We start from the raw sequence: 26,888 nt of genomic DNA on the forward strand, positions 1-26,888 counted from the left end.
ACAGCAGTTGTAAATGGTACACTGGAGTGTCTGGAGAACATCTCTCTGAGGACTAACACTTCAGCAGAGAACTAAGAGATGCAGACAATCTGCTATGGACAGTGTGATAGTTAATTTTGCGTGTCAACTTGGTCTCGTTATGGTTGTTTGGTCAAACTTTAATGAAACGTGATTTTACTGTGTGAGAGTTAGGGCTTTTGTCAACTTTGCTGGGCCAGGATTCTCAGTAGTTTGGCATTTGATACTTGGTGGTATTGCCCCTCCCATGAGGAGATCTAAAGTTTCTTTGAGAGTACAGCCCACACCCAAAACAAGTGGACACAGAGAAATCTTGCTTGCTTTTTGCTGGGTCTTGCGACTGCACCTGGCTCATCATCTGACCTCTGGTTGTTTGGACTTGAGCCAGCAGTCTTATGTATTGCCTGCTGGCTCTGGGAGTCACCAGTAGCCTGCAATGTAACCTGCTAAACTAGGGTTCATTCTACAGCTAGAAGGCTGCTGTCTGAACCATGGATCTTGGATTTATCAACCCCTTTAGCTATGTGACTCAGGATACGCCTCCAACTTGACATCTGATCCAGGAACTTGAAACCTGTACAACTGTGTGAGCCGTTTCTTTGACATAAATTCATATATATAAACTTCATAGGTTTTGCTTCTGTAGCTAACTTAGCCTAAGACACTCTTTATAATGGGAGTAGGTCTCATCAGTAAGTTGAAGGCTTTATGAACAAACATTGAGATGTCATGGAAACCCAAAGAAATGAAACACAAGTCCAGTTAATTCCAACTCTTGGAGGCCCTAAATGCTACTGAGCAGTACACCAAGGCTCCATGATACATTATTGACTATAAACTCTCAGAATCAAATTGCCTTATCTTTTCCCCCATGGCACTGCTGGGTGGATGTGAACCACTAACCTTTAGGTCAGTTGTCCAGTAAGTCATTTGTACCACTCAGGGACGTGAGGTTTCCTGAGGGAGAGGGAGTTCTGCCTCAAGAAAGTAATATAAAATTTCTGCCTGGGGAGGGGAGTGGTAAAAAGATGGAGGGTTAACATGAAAAAAATTGCTTCATGAAAACAAAGAAACAAAACTCTGCAGATTCCTTATGACTCAGATCTAAATAATGGTTTGAGTGACTTAAAGCAGGAGGAAAAGTAAAACTGAAGTTGGAGTCTTTCATAACATACAAGTTCATTCCAAACGTTCAAAAGAGAAAGAAAAGGAAGGAAGGAAGGAAGGAAGGAAGGAAGGAAGGAAGGAAGGAAGGAAGGAAGGAAGTCCTGCCTTGGTTTGGTCTTCTTTACCCTGAGCGTCATCCGTACTGAAGGTTGCAGTCCTCCATCTTCATCAAGTGCTTCAAGTCCTCCTCGCTTTCAGCATGGAAGGTCGTGTCATCTGCATATGACAGGCTGTTACTAAATCTTCCTCCACTCCTGATGCCACATTCTTCATATAACCCAGCTTCCCTGAATATCTCCTCAGCATACGGATTCGATCGCGGCTCTCTTTCCCCCATTGTTAGGAATATTAGATACTGAAATCATTTCAGCTTCAAAATGACCTTGGAATTAGCTAAGTCTCTGATGCAGCTGCTCAGTAACGCCCTATACTCAACACTGTTGCTCTCTCCATCACAGGTGTTCCTGAAGATATCTCCTAACTAAACTTCCCTCCCTCAGTCTCTACTGCAGAGATTAGTTCCTGAGAACTCCAACTAAGGTGGTTGGTGTGAGAAGTGGTCTGGGAAACACTCAGAAGAGGGCTTTGTCGCTGGATCACCTACTAATTGGGTAAGAAGTCTGCCTCTGGGAGGAAGCCTCCCCTCACACTGCATCTGCAGAGTAAGGCCGAAACTTTCACTGGCAGGGAAGTCTCTCAGTCATTTGAAATATTGTGGGCAATAGTCATTATAAGACAAAGAAATAAGTGGCTGCTGCTAAGGGTTAATGATGCACCAGGAAACGACAATAATAACACGGAGGAAGGTACAATATGAAAGTCAGGGTCTCTCTGAAATTCTAACATACGAATTTCATAACCTACGGCCGAGGGCGGAATAACCGAGCACTGTCCCAGGGCTTAACGAGAATAATGATCAAAGCTGAGGCGAAGCCGAGTTCTTAACTCCAGCAGATCAGCTTCACCAAGGTCTTATTGAGGAAAGAAAAGTGACTCTGAGAAATGTGATTAGATATCTGGGTCAATGTCTTCAAACAAAGCAGAGGCCTCAGATTCTTGAGAGCCTTTCCGTCCTGCGAAAGCGGCCCTCTCCTTCCCTTTCAAAGTAGAATCGCTCCCTCCTTGCTTGAAGATGACGGCGAGGCCTCGGTCTCGCTGATACATGACACCCCCCAGGACCTATCCCTATTTCCCCTGGCCTCCAGGCAAATGACTAAGTCACAGCATACCCCACTGAGGAAGGACTGGTCATACCACATCCAGAGAGGGGCTGCATCTTGAAGGAGGCACAGGATCTAACCATGATGCATGTGCAGAAGCTGGGAGAATGTGTAGGGACCAGACTGAAGGGGAAAGATGAGGAACCATAGGCTACAGGAGGATGGAGCAAGTGCTGGGAGTACACTCCTTGGCACCCTGAGAGACAGATGGCACTCATGATTTTGCGGACAGTGATGGTCCACAAAGAGTGCAGTAGAAATTCGAAGGCGGACATGAATAAAGGGATCAAATGATCCACAGAATGGGCCTGCTAGATGGATCATCCATTTACCTGCCGGGAAACCTACCAGCAGGGTGTGGTTCCATTAGAGGGCCCACAGGATAATCCCAGAGCAACAAGGAAACCCGGATGCGAAGGCACCCGTTTTGTTGACTAGTTCAGTCACAGCTATCCTTTGTAGAGAGGAAATTTTGCTATAGAACGTGGAGCCCTAATAGCATTGCTGTTAATGAGATTCCAAATAATGCAAAGGAGTTTTAAGAAGTCTATGGAAAAATAGAATAAAGAACTGTGTTCGTCTGGGTACATTAGAGAAACAAATCCACAGAAACTCATGTACAAGACAGAGTTTTAAATAAAGGGTAAGTGCAGTGCTGCCCAAGCCCACAGTCCAACATTAACCCATATGTCCAACACCAATCCACAAAGTCCGCCTCCATCTCACAAAACACACCCAATGATGTCAACTGCAGGAGGAAGACCAAATCAATGAACGTGTAAACACCTCAGCACTGGCAGGGGTCTCGGGGTTGGTCTATGTGACTTCTCCTCAGGAATGTCTTGCAGGAAGTGAGCCTTGCCAGATAAAGCAGAGAACTGGATAAGGCAGCTGCACCCTCATCCGGCCAACAGAAAGCAAGAGACCCGAGAACTAGAAAGGCGAAGCTCACTGAGCCATTTATCCTTCCGCCCTTCAATTAATTCCACATGTGTTTATCGGCCAGGTTGGCACAATAAACTACCTCAATCCACCCCTTGCCAACCTGAAACCTGTACATAATTCTTTAGCTTCACAATTGCAATTAAGTAACACCTACACCTTAATCCTATAATCCTGTGAATATGTTCCCCCACCTATGAAAGTCTGTAAGTCAACCACTTCTTTATCCCCCCAATTTTGAGTGTCCAATTTATATACTGCTCACTTACATCAACCCAGTTCTCTGAGAAGACAATCATATTTTTCTAAATGAAGAGTCTTTATTCCAGTTGGAACCTTGTGAAGTCTGCATCCATAAGCAAAGTCAAATCTGGACAGGCCATCCTTGAAGTCAGCACCAATATGCACCAGTTCCCAGGGTCAAAAATATTCTCATCTGATTGGATTCTGGTCAACTCAATGTGGGCTACCTCACTCAGCCTCCACAGGGTGCCCATTGGTCGCCTTGCCTTTAGACCATGGACTTTCACCAACACTCAACAAGCCTAGCCCCTTCATGCTAGGTCATGAACTTTAGACCAGTCAACCCGCTCTCAGCTTCTCCTTTTTTTCCCTGTAAACCAAGTCCACAAGGGTCAGTGGCCAAACTCAACCAATCTCTTTATTGCTGCATTTCTCCCACTTCCACTCAACAAGTAGATCCAGGTGGTCACCTAGCAAGCAGTACAGCCTGCTCTCAGGCTCCCTTTAACATTCAGCCCCAGAGAGGGGTTTTCTTCATGGTTCCAGATATTTTCCAGCTTCTGACAAAGACTACTGGTTCTTGAGTACTCCAAAGCACTGGGTGGGGCATATCTTTTCAAAGTTTTTTTTACAGGCATGGCCTAAACCCATCTGAAGATCAAATTTTAATGGCTGAAGCAAGTGGGCTTATAAACTTTCTATTTTCACACTTCCCATATTTTTCCAAGAAACAACTGAGTAAACAGTGTGGCCTTATCTGACCTCTGTCTAGACAAAGAAGAAAAAGGACCATGAGGGAGAGGTCAAACAAACATCTACTCTCCATCGTACGATTTGTTTCTCCAGTACCCTACTCCCAAGGTACCATAATGTGTTAGACAGGGTTCTCTAGAGAAACAAAACCAGAATGCTAATAATTATATATATATATATTTATACAGATAGATAGATGTGTAACATAAGAAATAAACAATTAAATTATACAGCGGTACAAATGGCTCAGTGCAACTGACTCCCGTGAGACAGTTGTGAGACACTGGCAGTCCTTCAAGTCTTGAGGGCCGCTGGGTAGTCCTCTGTAGAGCAATTCAGGCTATCCGGGCACAGGACGCAAACAGCAAGGCAGGACACCAACAGTCAGCCAGATGACAGGGTCCGAAGTCCCCAGCTCAAGAGATGTAAATTCCAATGGTGTGGCGAAGCAGGTTTTGAAGGAACCTCAAATTACAGCAACACAGTCCATGGGTTAGGTGTCCCACAGGTAGTGTAGCTTGCAAATTGAGGCAAAGAACAAGCAAGGCAGCCACACACTGGTCTGATGATCAAAGAGCAAGAGACAAGAAAGGCAAAGCTCGCGGAGCCATTTATCCCTCTGCCCTTCAAATAACCCCACATGTGTTTATCGGCAAGGTTGGCACAATAAACTAACTACCTCAGGAACGAATAGATTTTTTTCCATGAACCTTTTGAAGGTCCTCCTTATAAACCAGGTGGCAGTCCTTACCCATTAAAACAGAATGAGCAAAATTATCATACATGGCAGTCAGACGCACAGCAGGGAATCTTAGCTTCCTCCTGCTGTTTTACTTTTTCATAGTGCAGGTGGCTAGAAGTCCAAATTCAGAGGTGGCTATTTGTCAAATTTACCTTGCAGAAGCAAGCAATACTTGGAGTTTCTGGGCTTTTAGATTCATCTGTGTTCCCATTGTATCTTTATATGTATGCTGTTCTATACTCAGAAGTAATTAGGTTTAGGATCCCCTCTGCACTGCTATCAACTAGTTCATTGCATTATAGACGATGACATCAGACTGGCTTATATCCACACACATATGTGTTCAGATTCCAACACATGTTTTGGGAGGGGGCGGCACAGGATGGTGGTTCAAACTCACCTGCTGTTCTGTGGGAGAAAGACGAGACTTCCTGCTCCTGTACACGTTATAGCCTTGGAAACTCACAGGGAAGTCCTGCCCTATTGCACAGAGTTGCTGTGAGCCAGCATCACTTGGATGGCAGAAGATTTTTAAAAACATAGATTTTAAAGCTATCGGAAGCCTGCTATCAAAATGGGTTGTTAGGCTCTTAACCAAAGGGTAACCAGAAACTCTGAAGGATGAAGGCAATGTTCTCTGCTCCCCTAAAGACTCAGGGCCTCAGAACCCCAGGAAGCAGTTCTACTTTGCCCTACAGGGTGGCTATGAGGTGGAATGAGTACCAGTGAGTTTGGGACAAATCATTGAACCGTCTACGGAGCTCACTGAACCATCTATTCACACAAAAATTGGCATCACAACCACATGACATCAGATTGGATTACATCTACAGATATAGAATCCAATCTTTAATCTATAGATTGGATTACAAGTGCTGAATTCTATCTGCTGGGAGACCTACCAGCAGATGATATTCCATAGGAAGGCCACAGAATAGTCTCAGAGCAACAGGGGCCCCAGCTGTGTTGGCTAGTTGGACTGATCTGTGGATTACATGTGCAGATACATGTGTTAGGATTCGGCACATTTTGCGGGGAGGAGCCCAGAGGAGTAGCCTAAAGAGGCTTCAGAATTGGAGTCAGTGTAGACCGCTTATGGGGAAGTAAATAAAGGTGAGAAGGCTGGAGCACAACCTGCACTGTCCCAGGCACGGTCAGGCGAGGACGAGGGCTCCGCATGCAGGGAGGTGTGTCAGGAAACAGGAGCATAAGGATTTTTTATTTTATTTTATTTTTTTTGCGGAGAGTGCACTGGATTCCAGCCCCCAACCTTTCCAGCTCGAGTCTGGGATGCCAATAGAAAAACCCACAAAGGAAGCACCTGTCCTTTCCCTTCTAGGGTTCTATGGCTCTCACTCCTTCTCCACAGTCCCTTCCCTGGACTTGAGCCCATCCTGATCTTCCTAGCACACCCGGGAAGGGCTAGGCTTCTGACAGAAGCTCTCTCAACACTTACTGGTGGAGAGATGATCAACTTCATTGAACAAACTGGAATTGCTGATGGTCACTCAAGAATCCAAGCAGCATGTAAAGATAGCACACACCGCAGGGCTGTAGACAGGTCACCTACCTGCGCGATCCGAACACACAGGAAAGCAGAGAAGATTCTCACAGGTATAAGGGGCTGGAGCGTTATTGATCCTTAGAACGGATACAAGCCACGGATTTCCTGGAAACTGGTGAGTTCTGGGTTCTTTCTAGTCTGTTAAACAAATGTTCTTTGTCCAGGAAGATGTCTGCAGGCCGGTCCACCACTGGCGTCCTTGGGTGTAACTGCCCAGAGGCACAGCAGACAAAGGCCCAGGATTCCTCTGGAAAACGCAGTCACTGTAAACCCTGCAGAGCACCATTCTACTCCTGGGGCCATTTTGGGCTGGAGCTGAGTCAGCAGCAACTAGTTTGGCTCCACAATTTAAAGGGCCACTCCCAACTCCCTGGTGGGGAGCTCTGTCTCCTGGATGCCTGGAAATGAAACCTTGCCCTTTAAGGAGTTATGGGACTCCTGGACTCTGTCAGGCCTAGATTGGTCCACAAGGCTGCACTCATCCCAGTTATGAGGGTGCAGTGCTCTTGCACATCTGGGGGTCGTGAGGGCTAAATGTTGGAGGGCCAAGTTTTAGGGAACAGGCACCCATGACTGAGCCCGGGGCCTGTCTAGGAGCCTCCTGCAGTGGACCTGCTGCCCCGGCGTGGCAGACACTCAGACTTGGGGAGGCGGCCACAAGGCCACAAGCCTGCCCAGGATGGTACAACAGCACAAGGATGAGACACAGGGTGGGACGACTTGTTGGGAGACAGCGGATGCCAGAAGCGCATTTACCAGCAGCCTCTGGCACAGACCACAGGTGTGGCCGGCAGGCCATCGCTTGTCCTGGCTGAGTGCCAGGACAGCTCTCTGACCAGTGCAGAAAGGAAGGACACAGGCCCTTTGTCTTGCATTCACAGACTGTCTTCAAACCATGATGGGGAGAAATCCTATTAAACAAATACAACTCGTCCCAATGAAGTGATTCATTTCACATTTGCAACAGGTTCCAATATTGTCTTCTGTTCTTTATTTTTTCCCCTTTCAAAACCAGCACCAAACAGTAAAGTGAAAATACCTTGGATACAGTACATAGTGTATGGTAACTAGTAGAAATTATATACATTTGACTCTGGAACAAATCAACAGAAGGTGGTGACATGACCGCCACTGAGGTGCGTTCCCTGTATTCTGCGCATATCAGGACATGGGCAAACCGAGAGGGTTTCTTTTGCACCAATAAAAATAGCACCGTAAGTTCCGCAGTTAACCCATATACGCAGCCAAAGCAGTACAGTACTTGAGTAACAGTACAGAGTATTGTCAGCGAGACAGACATCCCCGTAGTAATCACACAGCTCCACTGCCCTCCGTGCGAAGGGAAATGAAAGCGTCACAATGGCCCTGCCCACATCCATCAAAGAGGGCTGATGGATTTCAGAACAAGATCGCTGAGACCAGTTTAAAGAGCTCAGAAATAGAGAAGGCTTGGAGCCAGAGGTGTTCAGTATTAACGGGAACAGGACTGACCTCCTGATGGTGTGGACTCAGCCCAGGGAGGTCAGCTGACCCTGCCAGGACGGCTGGGGAGCAGTGGGATTCAGAAGTATCAGTCCACCCCTGCACACCATCTGATTACTTGGCCGGGGAGTAGGTGAGCACCAGGCACGTGCCCAACCATTCCAACTCGATTCTTTAACTCCCCAAAGCGATGTCTTCTTGTTGGGAGGCAATCTGCGTTTGTAAAGATGTTAGTCTTGGAGCGAACACCCTGGATCCGTTCTATTCTGGCCTGTCCGGTGGAGTCGGAATCAAGGGTAGTGTTGGTTTTTGTTGCTGTTGTTTGTTTTGTGTATGTGTGTGTGCATGTGTTGAAGAAATAGCTAATGTAGAGCTGGCAAACAATTGTAACCCAGCACCCTAGGGGTACAATGGCTTTGTGGGAAGAGGGTTGGGGAGAGTCTGCCTGGGGCTGCCTCAGCGCACAGGTGGGCCCAGGCCAGGCTCACTGCTGGCATTGTGCGGTGAGGTCACACCACTGGCTTCCTGAAAACGCTCAGTTCTCTCCACCGAGCACCTGAGGGGGTTTCCTCACAGCTGCTTGTTGATTCCAAGTGGCACTAAGTGAACACTTGGACATCCTCCCATATCTCTGCCTCTGGGGAATTAAAAATTCCCCCAAAGAAACACAGAGTCCCCAAGAGAGGGAGAAGGCAGAGAGGGCTTTGTTTTGTTTCTCCTTCTGATTTAAGCTATCCCTAAAATTCTGACATAAAACAAAACACAAACACGGACAGAAACAGAGTGCCAATAAAGCAAGGACCCAGAGGGCACCAAGGATGTCAGCCTCCAAGGCTGTCTGAAATTGAGAACTTTCCCTCCCGGCGAAGCCCTCCAGCACAAGCACCTGTGAAATAGCCACGACGATGGCAGGCATGGCACCGACAGTGCCTGCTCCCAGGCCAGCCTGGCCCCTTGGGCAGCAAGGCCCCATCTTCTGGGTTCACAAGGAGTCCACCTTCTCGCCTCCATTAGCTTTTGGGGGTGGGGAGCAGACTTCGGGAGGGAAAGGCCTTCTTTGTCCTCTCTGGACATCATTCTGGCTTTACCTGGAAGACGGGGCAGTAATCATAGCCATGACGGTCCCAGGGAACCCAAGGTCTGGTTTATATGATGGCTTGGCAGGCTCGTCACAAACACAGCCTGGTGGCCCCCCTTCATGACCCTAGAAGAGGAGACCTACCCGGTTGCCTGGATGAAACAGTGATGCATTACTATGTAGATCCCGGGGTTGAACTTGACAACTCAATTGGAGGTAAATGAATCAGGCCATCGGGAAGGCACTAGGATGTGATGCTTTGCAAAGTCCTACTATAGTAGAGGGAGGTGGGGGGCATCCCATGCCCCACTGAAAAACTGTCCTAATTTCATTTGTAGGCCAGGAAGCGATTCCTCTCCACCGATTGGCATATGTCTTCACATATCTTAGCACCTTGAGAAACTTCTGTTCCTAGTTAGATGGACAGCAGAGATCTGAAATCCCAAACCCTTCCTGACTCCCCCTCCCCATTAGACAGCTTGGAGAACCACATGGCGCTGCTGTCCAATTGGCCGACACAGACTCAAACGCTCAAGGCAAGGCCAAGGATTTCAGAGATGGGCAGAGAGGCAGAGCCCTGCTTTTTGTGTGGTCAGGAAGTCAGATGAAGAGCAGTGTTGGTTCCTTCTGCAGGGTGGCTAACATCATCCCTCCCCTCTGAAGAAAGCCTCTTAGGACAAAGCATAGGTCATTTGAGAGTCATTCCTCTGTGGTACACAAAGCACTAGGAAGTCATCTAAGACCACCAAGAGGGAAGACCTGTGGGATGTCTCTTTCTCTTCGATACTGTTGTCCAGAGGTGTCTTCTTTTAAGGTACACAAAACCTTAGAAACAAATTCTCTGTGATTCATGACCATTTCTCCCCCTTACCATAGAAAGCAATCTATAGGGGCCATTGATAATATATTAAGTTAAAAACCTAATTGGCAAGTGTCAAGTCCGCTCTAAAGTTCTATGCCGTGGGATTGCTGCGATCGCCTGTGGGTAGGGGCAGTGTGCTGCGGGAAGACTGGCCAGAGAGTTGGTGTGCTTTTGAATGGATGAGTGGGGGAGCTTCCATCAAGCCATGCTGCTGGCACCTGCTGGGCACTGGGCCTCCAAGCTTGCGTCAGGTGTTGCAGGGTGGCGAGGCCACACATCATGAGCTGGGCTGTGGCTGCTGAGGTGGGTGCATCCTGCTGGCATAGAAGTCCCTGCACGTCTGGCAGCAGCGCTGGTACCACCTCATATCTTGGCAGAGATTCTTCTCCCGGATGACCCGGCAATATACAGTCCACTGGTCCCGTGTACATTTATAGGTCAAGGCAGCTAGGGGAGAAGGGGGAGAGAAAGCTCACAAGTTAAGGGTGACCTGGGAATGTCAGAGAGACCTGCAGTGCTCCAGGGACCCATGCGGAGAGGCTGGTCTGATGGCCCACTAGGGGATTCCGCGAATGGGCAGGGCACTAGAGTCTTACCTCCTATCAGGGGAACTGAGGAGACAGTAGTCCTGTATAGAGCCCAAGGGTTGGCAAACTTGGACTCTCGAGCCATCTGGGGCTCTTTTAGTACGTACATATGGCTTTGAAGCACAAGTGAAAAAATTCCAAGGATAGTATTCAGATAATGGTGATTTCATTTATTTTTAAAAACATACTTGTGACTCTCCAATACTTTTAAATTGCTACGAGGGACAAGATGGGCTCGTCCAGCTCGAGAGTTTGCCGACTCTGGGTCTCGCCTATCATGGGCACAATATTAATGGTCTGGTGGCTTCCCTGGAAGACAGGGCGCTGGGTCATGGGGTTTCTGCTTGAAATAGCACTTAGAGCGATCTGTGTCCCAGATACCATCACTATTCACATTTACAGAATTCAATGAAAGTAGAGGGGTCAGCATGGACACATGGCCTGCATCTCCTTTGGGGTCCTGGCTGCCCAGAGAAAAACTCCTGCAGAAGGCTCTGGGTGACGTCGGAGTGACCCGTGATTGCAAAAGCCATGATGTCTCGGCACCCTCAAAACCCCCTTGCCCACAAAGCTGTTTAGAAACTACTTACGTTTGATAGTGTTTCCATGTTAGGGTGCGGGGCTGACTTTGGGTGGAAAAAAATAGTCTCTAAGGATTTCTTTTCAAAAGGCAGAAACTTAGCTAAAAGGTAACATGAGATCTGAATTAGCTACTGATGCTCTTTCTCACATCACCGCATGGGAAGAACTGGAGGAAGGCATGCTAAGTGGAGTACGTCAAGCACACAGTGACAAGTACAACATGAGTCCATTGAGGTAAGCTTAAACAACAACAACAACAACAAAATGGGCCATAGGGGAAAATCTATTATATACATACATCCCTGGGCTGAGGTCCAACAACTCTGGCAGGGGCCAAACTCAATGCAGGGATACACATGGCAGCCAACTAAATAAGAGGGGGAAAGAAAGAGAAAAAAAGAAAAGAAAAAAGACATGGGGGGTGGGGGGGAGAGCAGGGCACTAATCCACCCAAGGGGAGGGTATGGTTTATATCTCCCCAGGAGAGAGAGACCAGGCTTCAACCCCATGCGCCAAGACATGAATACAACATAACCGGCATGTAGCAAGGAACACACAGAGAGGTCTGCGGCCCAACTCCATCCCAACTATGTGGACACCATCCCCCCTCAGAAGAGTGCACTGCAGAGGACTACACTGGGGAGAGGGCACCTCAGATTAGAGCACACAGGAGAAACGCAAAGGGATGGAAAGGGGGAGGACATCCTTTCCCAAGGACGATGGTCCTGCTTGAAGCAGCCAATGCACAGGGAGGACTGTAGGGCCGACCGCACCACGGGACACGGCGTCCCTCACTGAACCATGGCGCTGCGGGGGACAGCACTGGAGACACAGCGCGGGAATAGTGCACAGTCTGGCACCATCACGCTGGGGCGAGGCACTGAGGGCACGCAGCAGAGCAGCAGGGGGAGCAGACTGATGAAACCCCTGGGGAATACCAAAAATAGACTTGGGAGACAGAGAGGGGCACCCCATCAGACTCCACTGGAAATCACTTGTAAAGGCCAACAAACAGACTCTGAACTATTTATAGGGTTTTCCATTTTTGTCAGTGGCCTTCTTTTTGTTATTGTTATTTTGTTCTTGCTTTCTGCTGCTGTTGTTATTTTTTGGTTGGTTTTTACTTCCTTTGTTGGCTTTGCCTGGGATTTGCACTTATGAATATATCTGCATGTCTATCTAGATAAGATAGGCAAGATAAATAATTTGGAGATGAAAAGAACGGGACCAATGGCTCTGGGGAACACAGGAGAAGGGCAGGTGGCAGAAAAGAAGGGGTGGGGCCAACCCAGGGACAAGGGAACAACAAGTAAACTAAAGTCAATGGAAGGCTCAATCAAGGGCAATGTAGCAGCGAGGGATTCCTAAACCTGAATGAAGCCTGAACATGATGGTGGGACAAGAGGGAGGTAAACAGGAAATAGAGGAAAGAACCAGGAGGCAAAGGACATTTATAGAGGCCTAAATACAGGCATATACATTTGTAAATATATATATATATAATGAGAGGGGAATAGAGCTATGTACTCATATGTATATGTTGAGAATTAAGATTGCAGATGGACATAGGGTCTTGACTCAAGTACTCTCTTAACACAAGAACACTTTGTTCTAATAATCCAGCATTCAGTGATGCTCACCTTCCTGACACCATTGCTGAAGACAAAGTGGCTGTATAAGTAAATGTGGTGAAGAAAGCTGATGTTGCCTGGCCATCAAAAGATATAGCATCTGGGGTCCAAAAAGCTTGATGGTAAATAAGCGGCCATCTAGCTGAGAAGCAACAAAGCCCACATGGAAGAAGTACACCTGCCTGTGTGATCATGAGGTGTGACCAAGGGACCAGGTATCTAAGACTCAGAAAAAAATCATAACCAAAGTGAATGGGGTGGGGACATGGAGTGGAGACCCAATGGCCATCTGTAGACAATTGGACATTCCCTGACAGAGGAATTACAGGGAAGAAATGAACCAGTCAGAGTGCAGTATAACACTGATAAAACACACAACTTTCCTCTAGTTCTTTGGTGCTTCCTTCCCCCCACTATCATGACCTCAATTCTGCCTTACAAATCAGATTAGACCAGAGCATGCACACTGCTACAGATAAGAGCCAGCAACACAAGGAATCCAGGAGAGATAAACCTCTCAGGGCCAGCAATGAGAGCAGAGATACCGGGAGGATTAGGGGAGGGTGGGGGAGAAAGGGAGAAATTGATCACAAGGATCAATCTAGAACCCCCCTCTCAGGGGGATGAATAATGGAAAAGTGGGTGAGGGGTAATAGAGGACGATATAAGATTTGGAAATAATAATCTATAACTTATCAAGGGTTTGTAAGGGAGGGCAGGCAAGGGAGGGAGGGGGCAGAAATGGGGAGCTGATATCAGGGGCTCAAGTGGGAAGAGAATGCTTTGGAAATGATGATGGCAGCATATGTGCAAATGTGCTGAATGTATGAATGTACACAATGGATGAATGTATGGATTGTGATAAGAGATGTAAGAGCCCCTAATAAAAGTATTTAAAAAATGATGGTCTTCTTCTCCTGGCCCGGCAGGCCATGGCATGGACTGGTCAAGGGACAGGTACCTCCAGGACCCAGACGCTCAGTAGACGCTCCTTGCCAAATGGAAATGTTCCTAACTATCCAACGTGTCTGACTTATTTTTTTCAAACATTAGCCTGAAATGACCTCATCCTGGCATCATCAAGGATTTTCCAATAGCACCTCCAACTCTTTCATGCTCAGAAAGAAAGCATGTCCCCAGGCTTCTTCACTCACAGGCACGTTAAAAGGTTTACAAAGCATTCTCATGCGTTCCCAATTTGGGACAGTAGGGATTAGTGGAGCACTGAGAGTCTTGTGCTTGAGGCTGCAGTTAGGGAATGTATTTTCCAGGACCAAGAAGGAACCCCCGCCTTTGAAATCTCTTCAAACCAACAGGACCAATGAACACAGGGCTCTCCAGGTTCAATGACGGCCAGGGGAGTTTTTCGTTCATGGAACTCCGCCACCAGCAAGGCCGGTGGTAGAGGCACTCACCCAGGCGAGGGGAGGTGATGGTGTTCACGTTGATCTTGTCGTTGCAGGCTTCCTGTTGGCACTGTCTGTAGGGGATGGGCTTGGCGAAGGTGGGGCACTCGCTGCCGTGGCGCCCGGTGACCTTATGCATGCACTGCACCACTCGGGACTGCAGGCCCTTCCCACAGGTGGACGAGCACTGTGGAGACATGGGAGATGCCTCACCAGACTGCAGCCTGCCTGTGTCTCCCTGGAGCATGCAGTGGGCAGAGACAAGACAGCTCAGGGCTGGAACTCAGTAGGGCTGCCTTGTTCCCCACGGCCTCACACGGTTTCAGCCTTTGACAGGGTGCAAGCTGAACCACTTTTTCATAGCCCACGCCAGTGGACAATATTTGAGTTTTGCTTTTCTTACAGGTTTCTGCTATACACAGGTTCTGGATTTCACAGGTTTAATTGTAACTAATGGGATATTAATTTCCAGCGATTGCTTCTACATTTCATCTTTCAACCTTAGACCCCTGCTCCGAGCAGAGAGCAGGTTTCAAGATTCTAAGACTGTGGGCTAGGTGGCCAGGTGCTGCCCAGCTCTCCCCAGACCTCATGGCAGCACTCTGGGTCTTTGTTGAATCTTGGGTGTGGAGAGGAGCACCCTGGAGGATGGCAGTTCATTTCCCATGACCTGCAGCACGGGAGGCCTGATAGCACGGTTGGATAAATGAACTATAAGGTGGGCAGTTCAAACCCACCAGCTGTGCTTGTGGAGAAAGATGAGGCTGCCTGCTCTCATAAAGGTCAACTCAACGGCAGTGACTTTAGGAGGACACAGAAGGTAAAGAAAACAAAAATCGATTTTCCCCTTATATATCAGAGTCATAAAAATAATTGCTTTGATTGATAGGGGTTTCCGGGCAGAGCTAATGGATACGCGCTTGACGGCTAACCCAGAAGTTGGTCATTTATATCCACGCAGAGAAGCCTTGGGAGAAAGTTCTGGAGATCTATTTCCTAAAGTGCAGTCATGTGAAATCCCATAGAGCAGCGGTTCTCAACCTGTAGGTTGTGACCCCTTTGCGGGTCAAATGACCCTTTCACAGGGGTCGCCTGATTCATAACAGTAGCAAAATTAAAGTTATGAAATAGCAACAAAAATAAATTTATGGTTGGGGTCACCACAACATGAGGAACCGTATGAAAGGGTCGAGGCTTTAGGAAGGTTGAGCACCGCTGCTATAGAGTATACTTCTAGTCTCACACATGTAGGTTTACCATTAGCCAGGCTCCACTTGCTGACTGTTTTGGCTGGGTTCTCTGCAGAAGAAAGACCAGTGACACTCATCTGAGTATGAATACACAGAGATATCAATAAATAGCTCACATAGTTGTAGAAGCAGCTAAGTCCAATCCAGTTCATGTCCATGGGTCAGCTAAGCTAAGGCTTCTCCTGACTTGTGGAGCTGTGTGGGCTAATGACCAGGAAGCAGGAAACTGAAGCAGGAAGACCACAGGCTGATGGATGCACAGGTTGGCAGTCTGCTGATGGCTGCTGTGATTGGTAGGCAGGAGGTCTGGCCAAACCAGATTCAGGATCTAGATCCAGCAGAACCAGCAGAGTTCCCACAGAGTCTGCTTAAAAAGAGGCTGGCCACACCCATCGGGAGTCTTTTTATCACTTGCATCAAGTCTGTGACCTGATCAAGGTCCAACAGAAGTGCTGACTGCTCAGAGTTGATTGTTTAATTTTAGATCCCATCATGGACTTGGTTACTTTGTGTTAAACCACATCATTGAGAAGTACTGCCAAACCACTGAGAACCTTGGCCCAACCTAGTGAATACAAAATTGATCACAAGGACAAATGGTTTTGTTTAACATTTTATTTAGATGTGAAGTCACTAGTCGATGAGTCCTGAGCACTTGTGGATCCTGCGCAGGATTGGCTAAAAGCTCAATCAAGGTGGCTTGTCAGACCTTTTAGGTTCTCAGGAGTGAACCTGGTGAGATCCCATGTTCTGTTCTGTCCTATTCCTCTTGGCTCTCTGGTTTAAAGGATGTCACGGGGGAACCTGGCAGGTGCACCACTTCTCTCCCCATCATGGTCTCAGGTTCCTGACCACTCCCCCGGGAGCTCTTCTCAGCTGGAGGTCTTGGTCCCATGTGCACTTTCTCTGTTGGGTGCCCTGAGCATGATTCACACGCCTCTGATAACGCATTGTGAAACTTTCATACCACACACACACAGAGGCGTGAGGCCTGCAACCTCTGGCAGAAGCCCTGTGCTCAAAGAGGCTACGTAGTGTCTGGCAAGGACCCCAGGTACCACCAGATGCTGGACATCCCTCTCTGCCTTGGGTCTTCCCTCAGCCGCTGGGAGCTCTAAGCACAAGGGAGACAGACCCACCCTGGGCTCCCATCCATGTCCAGAAGGTGTTGTCCATCTTGACTGGGCTTTTGCATGCTGGTGAATTCCTCTACATTCTGGTCAGACCAGCATAACTGTGTTTTCCATTCTTCAAGGCTCAAGGGGGCTCGGAGGGAATGGTGGAAACCCTAGGTGGTACACTCAATTAATGGCTTGGCTGCTACGGTTCACACACATGGGGTCAGAGTGAGTCAGTGTCAACCCAACAGCAACTACTTTGGTTAGAGGGATTCTCACCTTTTCAAATGAGCACAGACACATGACAAGCACTTAGAACATCTTTGGTGGGACTCAGGCACACTCCATGTAGAAAGGGTTCTCTAGGGCAGGACCATCTGGACGTTAGGATGTCCAGTTCAAAGGCTGCTCGGCCAGGAGAAGTAATCAACCGTGTGTTACAAATGCTTATCTCTGGGCTCCCTCTCAGATGCCAGGCTTTGCATCTGGAGACACTGAGGCTGGAGGAATGTAGAGGATGAGGGACAAGGTCACACGAGGAGGTTTCCCATGAACAGGAAGACTTTCCTTGTAGCACACTTTCTCCTGAGGGCATCCTGGAAGGAGTGGGTTGCTGCCCAAGAGCAGTGATTCTCAAGCAGGTTGTGTACTGGAATTACCTGGTGAGCTGTAAAAATTCTTAATGTCCCCGACCAATCCACCCAGATGCTCTGGTTGGGAATAGACAGGAGTGCTCTTAGAGCTCCCCCACTGACTGCAAAGTACTTCTGCCTTCACTGGGACGGGCTTCGGGGTGCCCCGTGTTGAGTGCAAAGGGCGATCTGTTATTCTTATTAACTAGATGAGTATTTATATGTAAATCCATGTGATTGAGATCTCAAGCCAACAGGAAAGTTGAGCTAACCTTTAGAAGAGAGGCAAGGAAACGGAATGAAATCCATTTTCCTGGAGACATGCCTTCATAATCACGCAGGAGGGAGGGCGTCGCAAGAAGTTTGTAACGATCGATTGCAACTACAGTCTGGCAAGTAGTTATCTACTGCAGGTCTCTCTCTGTCAGCGTGCTGTCATGGTGCTGGAAGTTGTGACGCCAGGACTTCCAGTACCAGCAGGGTCACCGTGGGAGGCAGCTTTCCGGGGAGTTTCCAACTAAGACAGACTAGCAAGAAAGGACTGATGATTCACTTCTTAAAATTGACCAATAATCACAACTGAATGTTGCCCAATAGAGTGGTGTTAGATGAACCTGCTAGGCTGGAAGAAGACTCTCCAACGACACAGGGGCCAATGGGCTTGGCACATACCAACAGTTACGAAGATGGTGCAGGAAATGGGCCCTGTTCATCCTGTTTTCCTAGTCAGCTACCTGCTGACAACAGGAAACATACAGGGGTGAGTCATTCCTGAGCTGAGTGTGCACCAACAGGTGATGAAGGGGAGGCCTCATGTTCTAACACAGCCACACACTACTTGCGAGGAACGTCCAGCCAGTGGCAGATGCAGATCAAAAAAGGTCCCCACAGCAGTGAGCAGGGATGGCAGTGACAACCACACTCTGACCTGACAAATCCAGCAGGGGACTCAGAAAGTAGAGCTGGTGATGACCAAGCCACACACTGCAGAGACCAGGGGCTGCCTGGCAGAAGCGCTTCTATGTGGCCATTTTTACCCTATTCAAAGCAGCAGTTCATATGGCTCACTTTTGGGGAGATGACAGCCTTGGACTATGGTCCACAAGGTCAGCAGTTTGAGACCCCAGCTGATTTCTGGGTGAAGAACAACTCAATGGCAGTAGTTTGAGTTTTTTTCTTTTAAGTACTATATAACTACTGTAAATATGAATGCATAATTACATTGATAAGTTGCATGGTAAGCCGACATTTGCCTAGTCTACCTATAGTATTCAAGATTTTCATATCTAAGTTGGTCATAGAGTTAAGAAAATAAGCCCGAACCAAAAATTCTACTCCCTGGGAAAACCAAGGCTTACCGTAGACTTGGGGTTTTATTACTGTGGATGTTTAGTAGACCCAATTTCAAAAATAAAGGATATGCGCCAACAGATGCTTACTGGAATCATTGGTTGTGTAGCCACACCCCCAATCAATCCTGAGACACAGGAAGGAAAGGTCAGGTAGCCACTGTGCAGTGTCAATGCCAACTCACAGCAGCCTGAGAGGACAGACCAGAGCTGCTCCACAGGCTTCCCAAGGTTGCAAGTCTTTATGGAAGCTGACTGCCCCATCTTTCTCTAGCAGAACAACTGGTGGGGCCTAACCTCCACCTTTTCCATTAGCAGCGCAGCACTGAACCACTGTGCTCAACCAGGGCTCTAGAAAGCTAGATATCTGCACCGGGTTTCTCTTGGAGACAGGGTGGATGCAGGGCATATGGATCTTGGGTTTGAGTGTCCCCAGGAACCCCGTGCAGGCCAAATGAGGAGCTGCTTCACAGTCACTCAGTTTCACTAACGAGGTTGTCACTGGGCCAAGGGCTGGGAGGCGGCTGGCTGACTGCCAGCAAGGGTGTCTATTTCTTCTGCATGTGCTGCGTGGCAACAGTAGGGCAATGGCTCAGTCCAGTGGGTCTATTAAAAGTAAGTGTCAAATTAACCAGGTTCCTGCTCGGAAATTAGAATGACCACGGCAAAACTCCGGTGTTTAGGGCACCCCCAGAGACCACGCTGCCCTCTGGAAAACCTTTAGGTTTATTATGATCTGGGGCCTAAGTGAACGCTCACATGTGCTCTCTCTGACATGTGTGGGCTAGAGGCTTGCTGTCTTCAGAATGGAAGCACTCCCTTCCGGGGGTCGTGGGGGAGGGGGAGGAACTCTGCGCCCTGGATCCATCGAGGGGCAGGATGCATTCTCATTCTCCTGGAGTCTGAAGCTATGCTATTGGGTGTCCTCTTCAGAGCCTCAGAACCGGGGAGTGATAGAGGAAGGGCAGGACCCCAGCAGTCTCCTCCAAGGTCCGAGTTTGTCCTTTCAGATGCACTGGAGGGTGGGCCCTGCTCCACTGCACTGCCTAATCTGTAAGAAGGGATGCTGGGCACATCCCGGCTCCCATCAGAGGGATCTGGGCCGAAAGCTGAGAATACCAGAACGATATCTCCCGGCGTTTTACTGACTATGCAAAGGCATTCGACTGGGTGAAGGAAAACCAGCTAGGAATAGCCTTGGAATCCCAGAACACTTCATGGTGCTCGTGTGGAATGTGTGCACGGATCAAGAGGCAGTTCTGGGAACAGTGCAGATAGACTGCAAGATGTAAAATCAGCAAAGATGTACCTTAAGGTGCTAGCCTCTCGTCATAGTTATTAAATCTGTAGGCTGAGTAAATAAGCAGAGAAGTTGGCTTATCTGAAGAAGAATGTGACATCAGGATTGGAGGAAGGCTTATTAACAACCCACGCAGTGCGAATGACTCACCGTTGCCTGCTGACAGTGAGGAGGACTTGAAGCCCTTGCTGATGCAGATCAAGGATTGTAGCCTTCAGTGTGGATTAAAACTTAATGTAAATTAGACCCAAATCCTCACAACTGGTAACCCCTCGGTAAGTGGAGAAAGACTGAAGTTGTCAAGGATTTTTATCTTGCTGGGACCCACATCAGCGCTCATGGAAGCAGCAGTCAAGAGATGAAAAGACCATTGTACTGGTAAATCTTCCGCACTCGAGCGCTATAGCGTGTGGAAGAGCAAACACGTTACTTTAAGGGGTAGGGTGTACCTCCCATGCCTGTGAAAGGCGGACGTTGAATAAGGAACCAGAGAAGAAACGGTGTGTTTGAACTACGGTCTGTCATGGAATATTTAAAGTACCGCAGAGGGCCAAGAAAACAATCACATCTGTCTTGGAAGAAGTCCAGCTTGAATGCTCCTTAGAGGCAAGGATGGAGACACTTTGTCTAACATGTTTTGAACCCGCTTCCAGGAGAAATCCGTCCCTGGAGCATGCTTGGTAAAGCAGAGGGCAGTGACAAAGAGAAAGAGATGGACCCAGCAGGCGCAACAATGGGCGCCAACATAAGAACAGTTGTGAGGGTGGTGTGCGGCCCGGTACATAGGGTTCATGTGTGTCAGAACTGACTCGATGGCACCTCACCACAACACCAACCAAACGTGCTGCTTTGTAAGTTCATGGATGGGTGTCTGCAACATTCTTCTTCCATGGGTCTACGGTGTTGATTTTCACGCCTCTCCAGCCTCGTCAGATGAGAGGTGGCCCCTCAGCCACTGATACATACAGACTTTGGAATCCCTGCTTTGTTGTCCCTCCGACCCCCACCGACTCCCACGGATGTTTCATTCAGGATCAGGTTTTGGTAAATTCTAGTTGGAACTCAGAGGGGCTGTTCACCAGCTCTGGGCTGTGAATGCCCTTAATTCGCCTGGTACTACTTTTGAAAATGTGAGCTGTTTGTACTTCCTGGGCACAAAAGATACCTAAAAATGTTTTGCTCCAAGGAAAGTTTGCAAAAACAGTTTTTAATACAATAATTTCTCTTGCTGCTTCTGCTCTTGTATGTGTGTGTATGTATTTATTTTAAATCATTTTATTGGGGGCTCGTACAACTCATCACAACCCATACATACATCCATAGTGTCAAGCACATTTGTACACTTGTTGCCATAATCATTCTCAAAACATTTTCTTTCTACCTGAACCCTTGGTATCGGCTCCTTATTTCCCCCCTCCTGCCTCCCTCACGAACCTTGGATAATTAATTATTATTATTTTGTCATGTCTTTCACTGTCTGATGTCTCCCTTCATCCATTTTTCTGTTGTCCAACCCCAGGGAGGGGGTTATATGTAGATCATTGTGATAAGTTACTCCTTTCTCCCCCTGCCCCCACCTTCCCCTTCCCCTCCTGGTACGGCTACTCTCATTATTGGTCCCGAGAGGTTTATCTGTGCTGGATTCCCTGTGTTTCCAGCTCTGATCTGTACCAGTGTACATCCTCTGGTCTAGGCCGGATTTGTAAGGTAGAATTGGGATCATGATAGTGGCGGGGGGAGGAATCATTAAATAACTAGAGGAAAGTTGTATGTTTCTTCGGTGATATACTATACCCTGACTGGCTCCTCTCCTCCCCGTGACTCTTCCTTCTGTAAGGAAATTTCCAGTTGCCTACAGATGGGCTTTGGGTTTCCACTCTGCACTCTTCCTCATTCACAATGATAGGGCTTTATCAAGGGCAATGTAACTGAGAGGAATTACTGAAACCCAAATGAAAGCTGAACATGATAGTGGGACAAGAGGAAAGTAAAAGGAAATAGAGAAAAGAACTAGGAGGCAAAGGGCATTTATAGAGGTCTAAATACAGGCATGTAAATTCGTAAATATATTTATATATGACAGGGAAATTGATCTATGTGCATATATTTATAGGTTTAGTATTAAGGTAGCAGATGGACATTGAGCCTTAACTCAAGTACTCTCTCAATGCAAGAATATTTTGTTCTGTTAAACTGGCATTCTATGATGCTCACCTTCCCGACACAAGCACTGAAGACAAAGTGGGTGCATAAGCAAATGTGGTAGAGAAAGCTGATGGTGCCTGGCTATCATGGGGTCTTAAAGGCTTGTGGGTAAAGCAGCCATCTAGCTGAGGAGCAACAAAGCCCACATGGAAGAAGCACACCAGGCTGTGTGATCACAAGGTGTGTATCTATTTAAAGTGTGGACGACTAACAAAAATATTCCTGATCATCATATATTTTGTGGGACAAAATTTTCTGTTTTCACGTAGGAACTGAGAATTTGGAAAATTTTCCAGGTCATCATATATTTTGTGGGACAAAATTTCATTTGTACTTCCATATAAGAATTGAGAATTCAGCCACTGGCCCCTCTGCTGTAGCCAGATGCTGCTCAGGTTCCACACCAGCTGTTTTTTTCACTCCTGCCACTCAGGGGCCTAACCACATTCTTCCTGGTGGATGTGCCCCCAGGAAGACCATGGGCCAAGGGGGACGGAGTAGCAGTAGGAAGGACGGGCCTGTTGGCAAGCTGACACCTCCACTTACTAACTGTATGACCTTGAGCAAAGTACTTGACCTTGTTGAGCCTAAACTTCTTTATTCATCGCGTCAGACCTTCCAGGCAGTAGTACTGAAGCGATAATAGACAACACATAATAGTTATGTAGTGTGGAGCCTGGAATCACATGAGCACGCAATCAATGCTGCTAGTGGGTGTTCCTGAGTGGCACAACGGGTTAAGCTCTGGCTACCGGTCACCAACAGTTGGCGGTTCAAACCCAACCAGGATGCCTCAGAAGAGAGGTCAGGCGATCTGCTTCAGAAAAGTCAAACATTTTGTGAAGCAAGTCTATTCGGCACGCATAGGGTTAAAATCACTCCACAACAACCAACAATCAACCAGCACCAACCACCACGAGCAATAATCGCAGCAGCCATAAAATCATGAACAACATTACTACTATTAACAAAAACAAGCGCAAAAGAAGCTACACCGCTAGTTCCTCAGGCCAAGCAGTTGCACAGAATCACCTGGTCTGTTGACAGCTGCACGGGCTGCCATGCCCAGACACCCCGGCTCCACGGGCAGGTATGAAAACCCACCTTTGTTGGCTCCCAGCTTTGATCTGGCAGCTCTGGCAGTCCTTGGGGAGCACAATTAGAGGCTGGAGGTAGCCCTGAAGACAAACATGATTCCAGATCGGGCTGAAGGGGTGGGTTTTGAATGGCATCTTCCTGTAATCTGAGAGTCCTGTGTTAGGATAACACAGATGTACAGTGTATTTCATCCTTGTCAGTCCCCACAGGCGCCTTGCCTTTAATTAGATGGTGTAGCAGACACCAGTATCTGCTGATAGCATCACATTAGCCCCAAGCACCGTGGCAAAGCCGTGTTTCAGGCTTTCAAAACCCAAGCAAACAGAGCAATTATATATATATATATATATTTATAATATATCTGGTCTTTTTAGAGGAAACCAAGACAAAAATGGGAGCAACAGTAGATTAACTAGAAATTTTTCTCGCCAGACCACTTGAACTTAGTGCAGGCCACCCCCTTCCCTGTCCCTCCCTAGTAAGTACAGTCTACAACGACATCTCCCAAAGGAGGCCTGCGTGACTCCAAACAGTTTGAGTTGGTATGGGAGACCCACTGGGTGAAGTTGCACTGTGCTGGGACCTTACCTGGGGAAGGTGGGTGGGGAAAAGACTTAGCAGGCAGAGGTTTCCCTGGAAAGGCAATACATACAATTTCTCTTTCACAAGGTTCATGGCAACAATGAGAAGAGAAATATTCGTTGATTGAATTACTTAATGCTTTCATTCTAATTATGAACTAAGTATGGGAAAAAAGAATGTCCTCCAGGTTGCTCTGGTTATTCTTGTGGACTTGTCCCCCAACTCGACCCCGGACTCATGGAGACACCCCACATAACAGAACGAAAGGCTGCCTAGTCCTGCATTATCCCCACGACTGCCTGCAGAGTGGACTGTGGTGACCGGTCGGGTTTCCAGGAGATTTCCAGACTGTTCTTCCTCCTCGTGTTTGGAAGCCACCATTGGGACAGCGGTGTCTTCGTTTGTCCCGCAGCATAGCAATACGGAAGCCCACTAAGAGGCGGGTGATGATTTGTACAGGTGTAAGAAGAGCGAACCACCCTCTCTTTTCCCCGAACCGACGTGAGGGCAAGATATGGCACACGCCATTGCTACGGTGTCTCCTTTCACTTACCTGTACCCAACGCATAGCAGCCGCCTGCTTCCTGATAGCCACCACTTCCTAGGTCCTAGCCGACACACACACTCCACACGTCACCGTCACCCTGTGGGCGCCCAACAAATGCCTGTGGGCCAAATGCCTAGATGGACTTGGCAGAACGTGGTACAGCCTTTCAGAGGCAGAATGCGAGGCTCACAGTGCCCACGTGACTTCCGCCCACCACGAAGTTTCCGGTTCACACTCTGGCCACCACTCTATACCGCTACTCCTCCTTGGCCATGGCCCTCAGACAAAGAAGGAAAACAAGCCAAACCAGTGATCATCAAGTGAACTCTGGCTCATGGTGCTTGGAGTGGAACTGCGCTCCACAGGGGTTCGGTGGCTAATTGCCCCCCAAACAGTACCTCTGGCTGGATTTGAACCTCCAACCTTTCAGTGAACACAATCATTTGCACAAATAGGTCTTATTTGGCCCACCGTGATGGACACCCCATCGTATGGGGCTTGTAAGGAGAAATTTATAAAGCCTTTTAAATATTAAATGACTGAATTAAACTGGTCTTTTGCTTTTCTGTCTGCCTGGAACTAAGTGTTTTCTTTTAATAAGCTCTTGGTATATGGCTATGTCAATTGTTTTAAGCCATTAATAATTAAGACAATGTTTTCTCTTTCTCTCAAGTCAATCCAGGATATAGAAGAAACTTACCCCAGAGGTGAAGGTTTGGAAAGAGAGACAATGGTGCACAATGGCTGGAAGGTCACTAAGTGAGGGACTGACTCCTTTTTTTCTCCTCATAATAAGGATATAGAAACAAGGCCTCAAGTAGAAACCTTGGGTCACTCATTCTTATCTCTCTAGATTTCTTGAATACATAATTTTAAAAAAGGAGCCTTGGTGTTAATTCCTATTATCAGCTCCAGCCCCAAGGAATGTTTTACATCCACCTAGACATTTTTATGCCCTGTTCTAAAATGTAGACAGTGTAAGCATTCTGTGATTAGGATCGTGAGTTTTGTAGCTCACTAAACATCCCTAAGCACATACATGTACTGAAAACATCTCCCCACTTCTTTAGCCCTCTCTTTTTTCACCTCAATCAAAACTTACCAATCAATACTTTTATTATCATCTCTGTATTCCTTGCTCTCTATCCATCCCTAATCACGATTCCTTCTCTGAAATGGCTATAGTTCAGCCTGTTTGTGCATGTGGTGATTTTCCATCCTGCTTCCTCTCTCATGTTGAATCGAGCCTCTGAAGTTTCATGAAGGTCTAAGGCTTTTCCCTATGCAACAAGCCTCTGCTCTCCAGGTCTCTCAACTAAACCATCATGGTCCTAAGGATCACTAGATTCCCAAGGGTGCTTCGAGAATTAACTAATGGAGATTCTAACAGTTGTGGAAGAGACAAATGTTACATGTATGTTTAATAAACACATGAATTCTCATTCCTACAGAGTAGGCCCCGGAAGGGGTGGTCTACACTGGTAGGGGAGCAAAGGTGTCTGGATTAGAGTGAAATAAATAAAGGTGGGCCCCGTAATGTTCAATGACGCTACTTCCTCGTCTCACTGAGTGAGCCATTGGGTCATCTTGTGAAGGGAGTCCGTGCCTGGTAGGTTATGAAAGAGCGACAGTGAGGCAAAGTGAGGATCTTGGTAGTAGTCCCATTGCATTTTTGTTCTGAAAGTTACTTGACTGGTAAAATTTCAAAATATCTTCAAAAGCATTGGCAGATTTAGCCCCACAGTCAGCACAAGCCATAAAACCCTCGGAAGCTGTTAAAACCTGAAGTAACAAGTCTAAATGATAATGACACCCACTGCCCACCCCCACCCCCCCTTTGCTCTAGTTGTGAAACTGGAAAAATTTCAACAGCAAATGCTTTTTTATAGTCACACACACCACCACCACCACACCACCACCACCACCACCACCACCACCACCACCACCACCACCACCACACCACCACCACCACCACCACCACCACCACCACCACCACCACCACCACCACCACCACACCACCACCACCACCACCACCACCACCACCACCACCACCACCACCACCACCACCACCACCACCACCACCCCCCTCTCTCCCTCCTTCTCTCCCTTCAGCTCATGCTTCCTTAAAGTGGATGGCTTTCTTCTGGTTTCAGATTCATACCCGTACCCCTACACCCAGAGCAATTTGCAGTTTGCTGACCTGCATATTTGGATTGAGACTTTAAAGAGGTAGGAAATTTGAAGGCCAGAGTAAGTCCTTGACTTGGGTTGTGACACCCATGGTGCTGACAGCAAGGGGTTCTCTCAATGACAGGCAGGAAGTATAGGGGGAAAAGGGATTGTCCACCAAAGGCCCATCAATCAGTAAGGGACCGTCCTAAGAGATCAGGCACATGTTAGAAGGCTATAGCACAAGTAAGACCCAGTATGTCACATGCACTTTATGCATGTCCACTCAAAGACTTGGCATGTGTGTAGGGATCAGTTATGTTGTAAGTCACATGCATACTTGAACACATCCACCAACAGC

General features: G+C 47.6%; 1 protein-coding gene across 1 annotated transcript in view; it reads right to left on the reverse strand.

Moving 5' to 3' along the window:
• Positions 1-7,600: 7,600 nt before the first annotated feature.
• ADAMTS17 (ADAM metallopeptidase with thrombospondin type 1 motif 17) overlaps positions 7,601-26,888 on the reverse strand; it is a 434,502-nt gene continuing 415,214 nt past the window's right edge. The window contains exons 22-23 of the mRNA XM_075557910.1: positions 14,287-14,464; positions 7,601-10,518 (exon numbers count right to left, since the gene is read on the reverse strand). Of these exons, the coding sequence (XP_075414025.1) occupies positions 10,349-10,518; positions 14,287-14,464 (348 nt within the window). The 3' untranslated portion in view covers positions 7,601-10,348. The remainder of the gene's footprint in view (positions 10,519-14,286; positions 14,465-26,888) is intronic.

This window comes from Tenrec ecaudatus, chromosome 9 (assembly GCF_050624435.1).
Source record: "Tenrec ecaudatus isolate mTenEca1 chromosome 9, mTenEca1.hap1, whole genome shotgun sequence".
NCBI classification, from domain to species: Eukaryota; Metazoa; Chordata; class Mammalia; order Afrosoricida; family Tenrecidae; genus Tenrec; species Tenrec ecaudatus.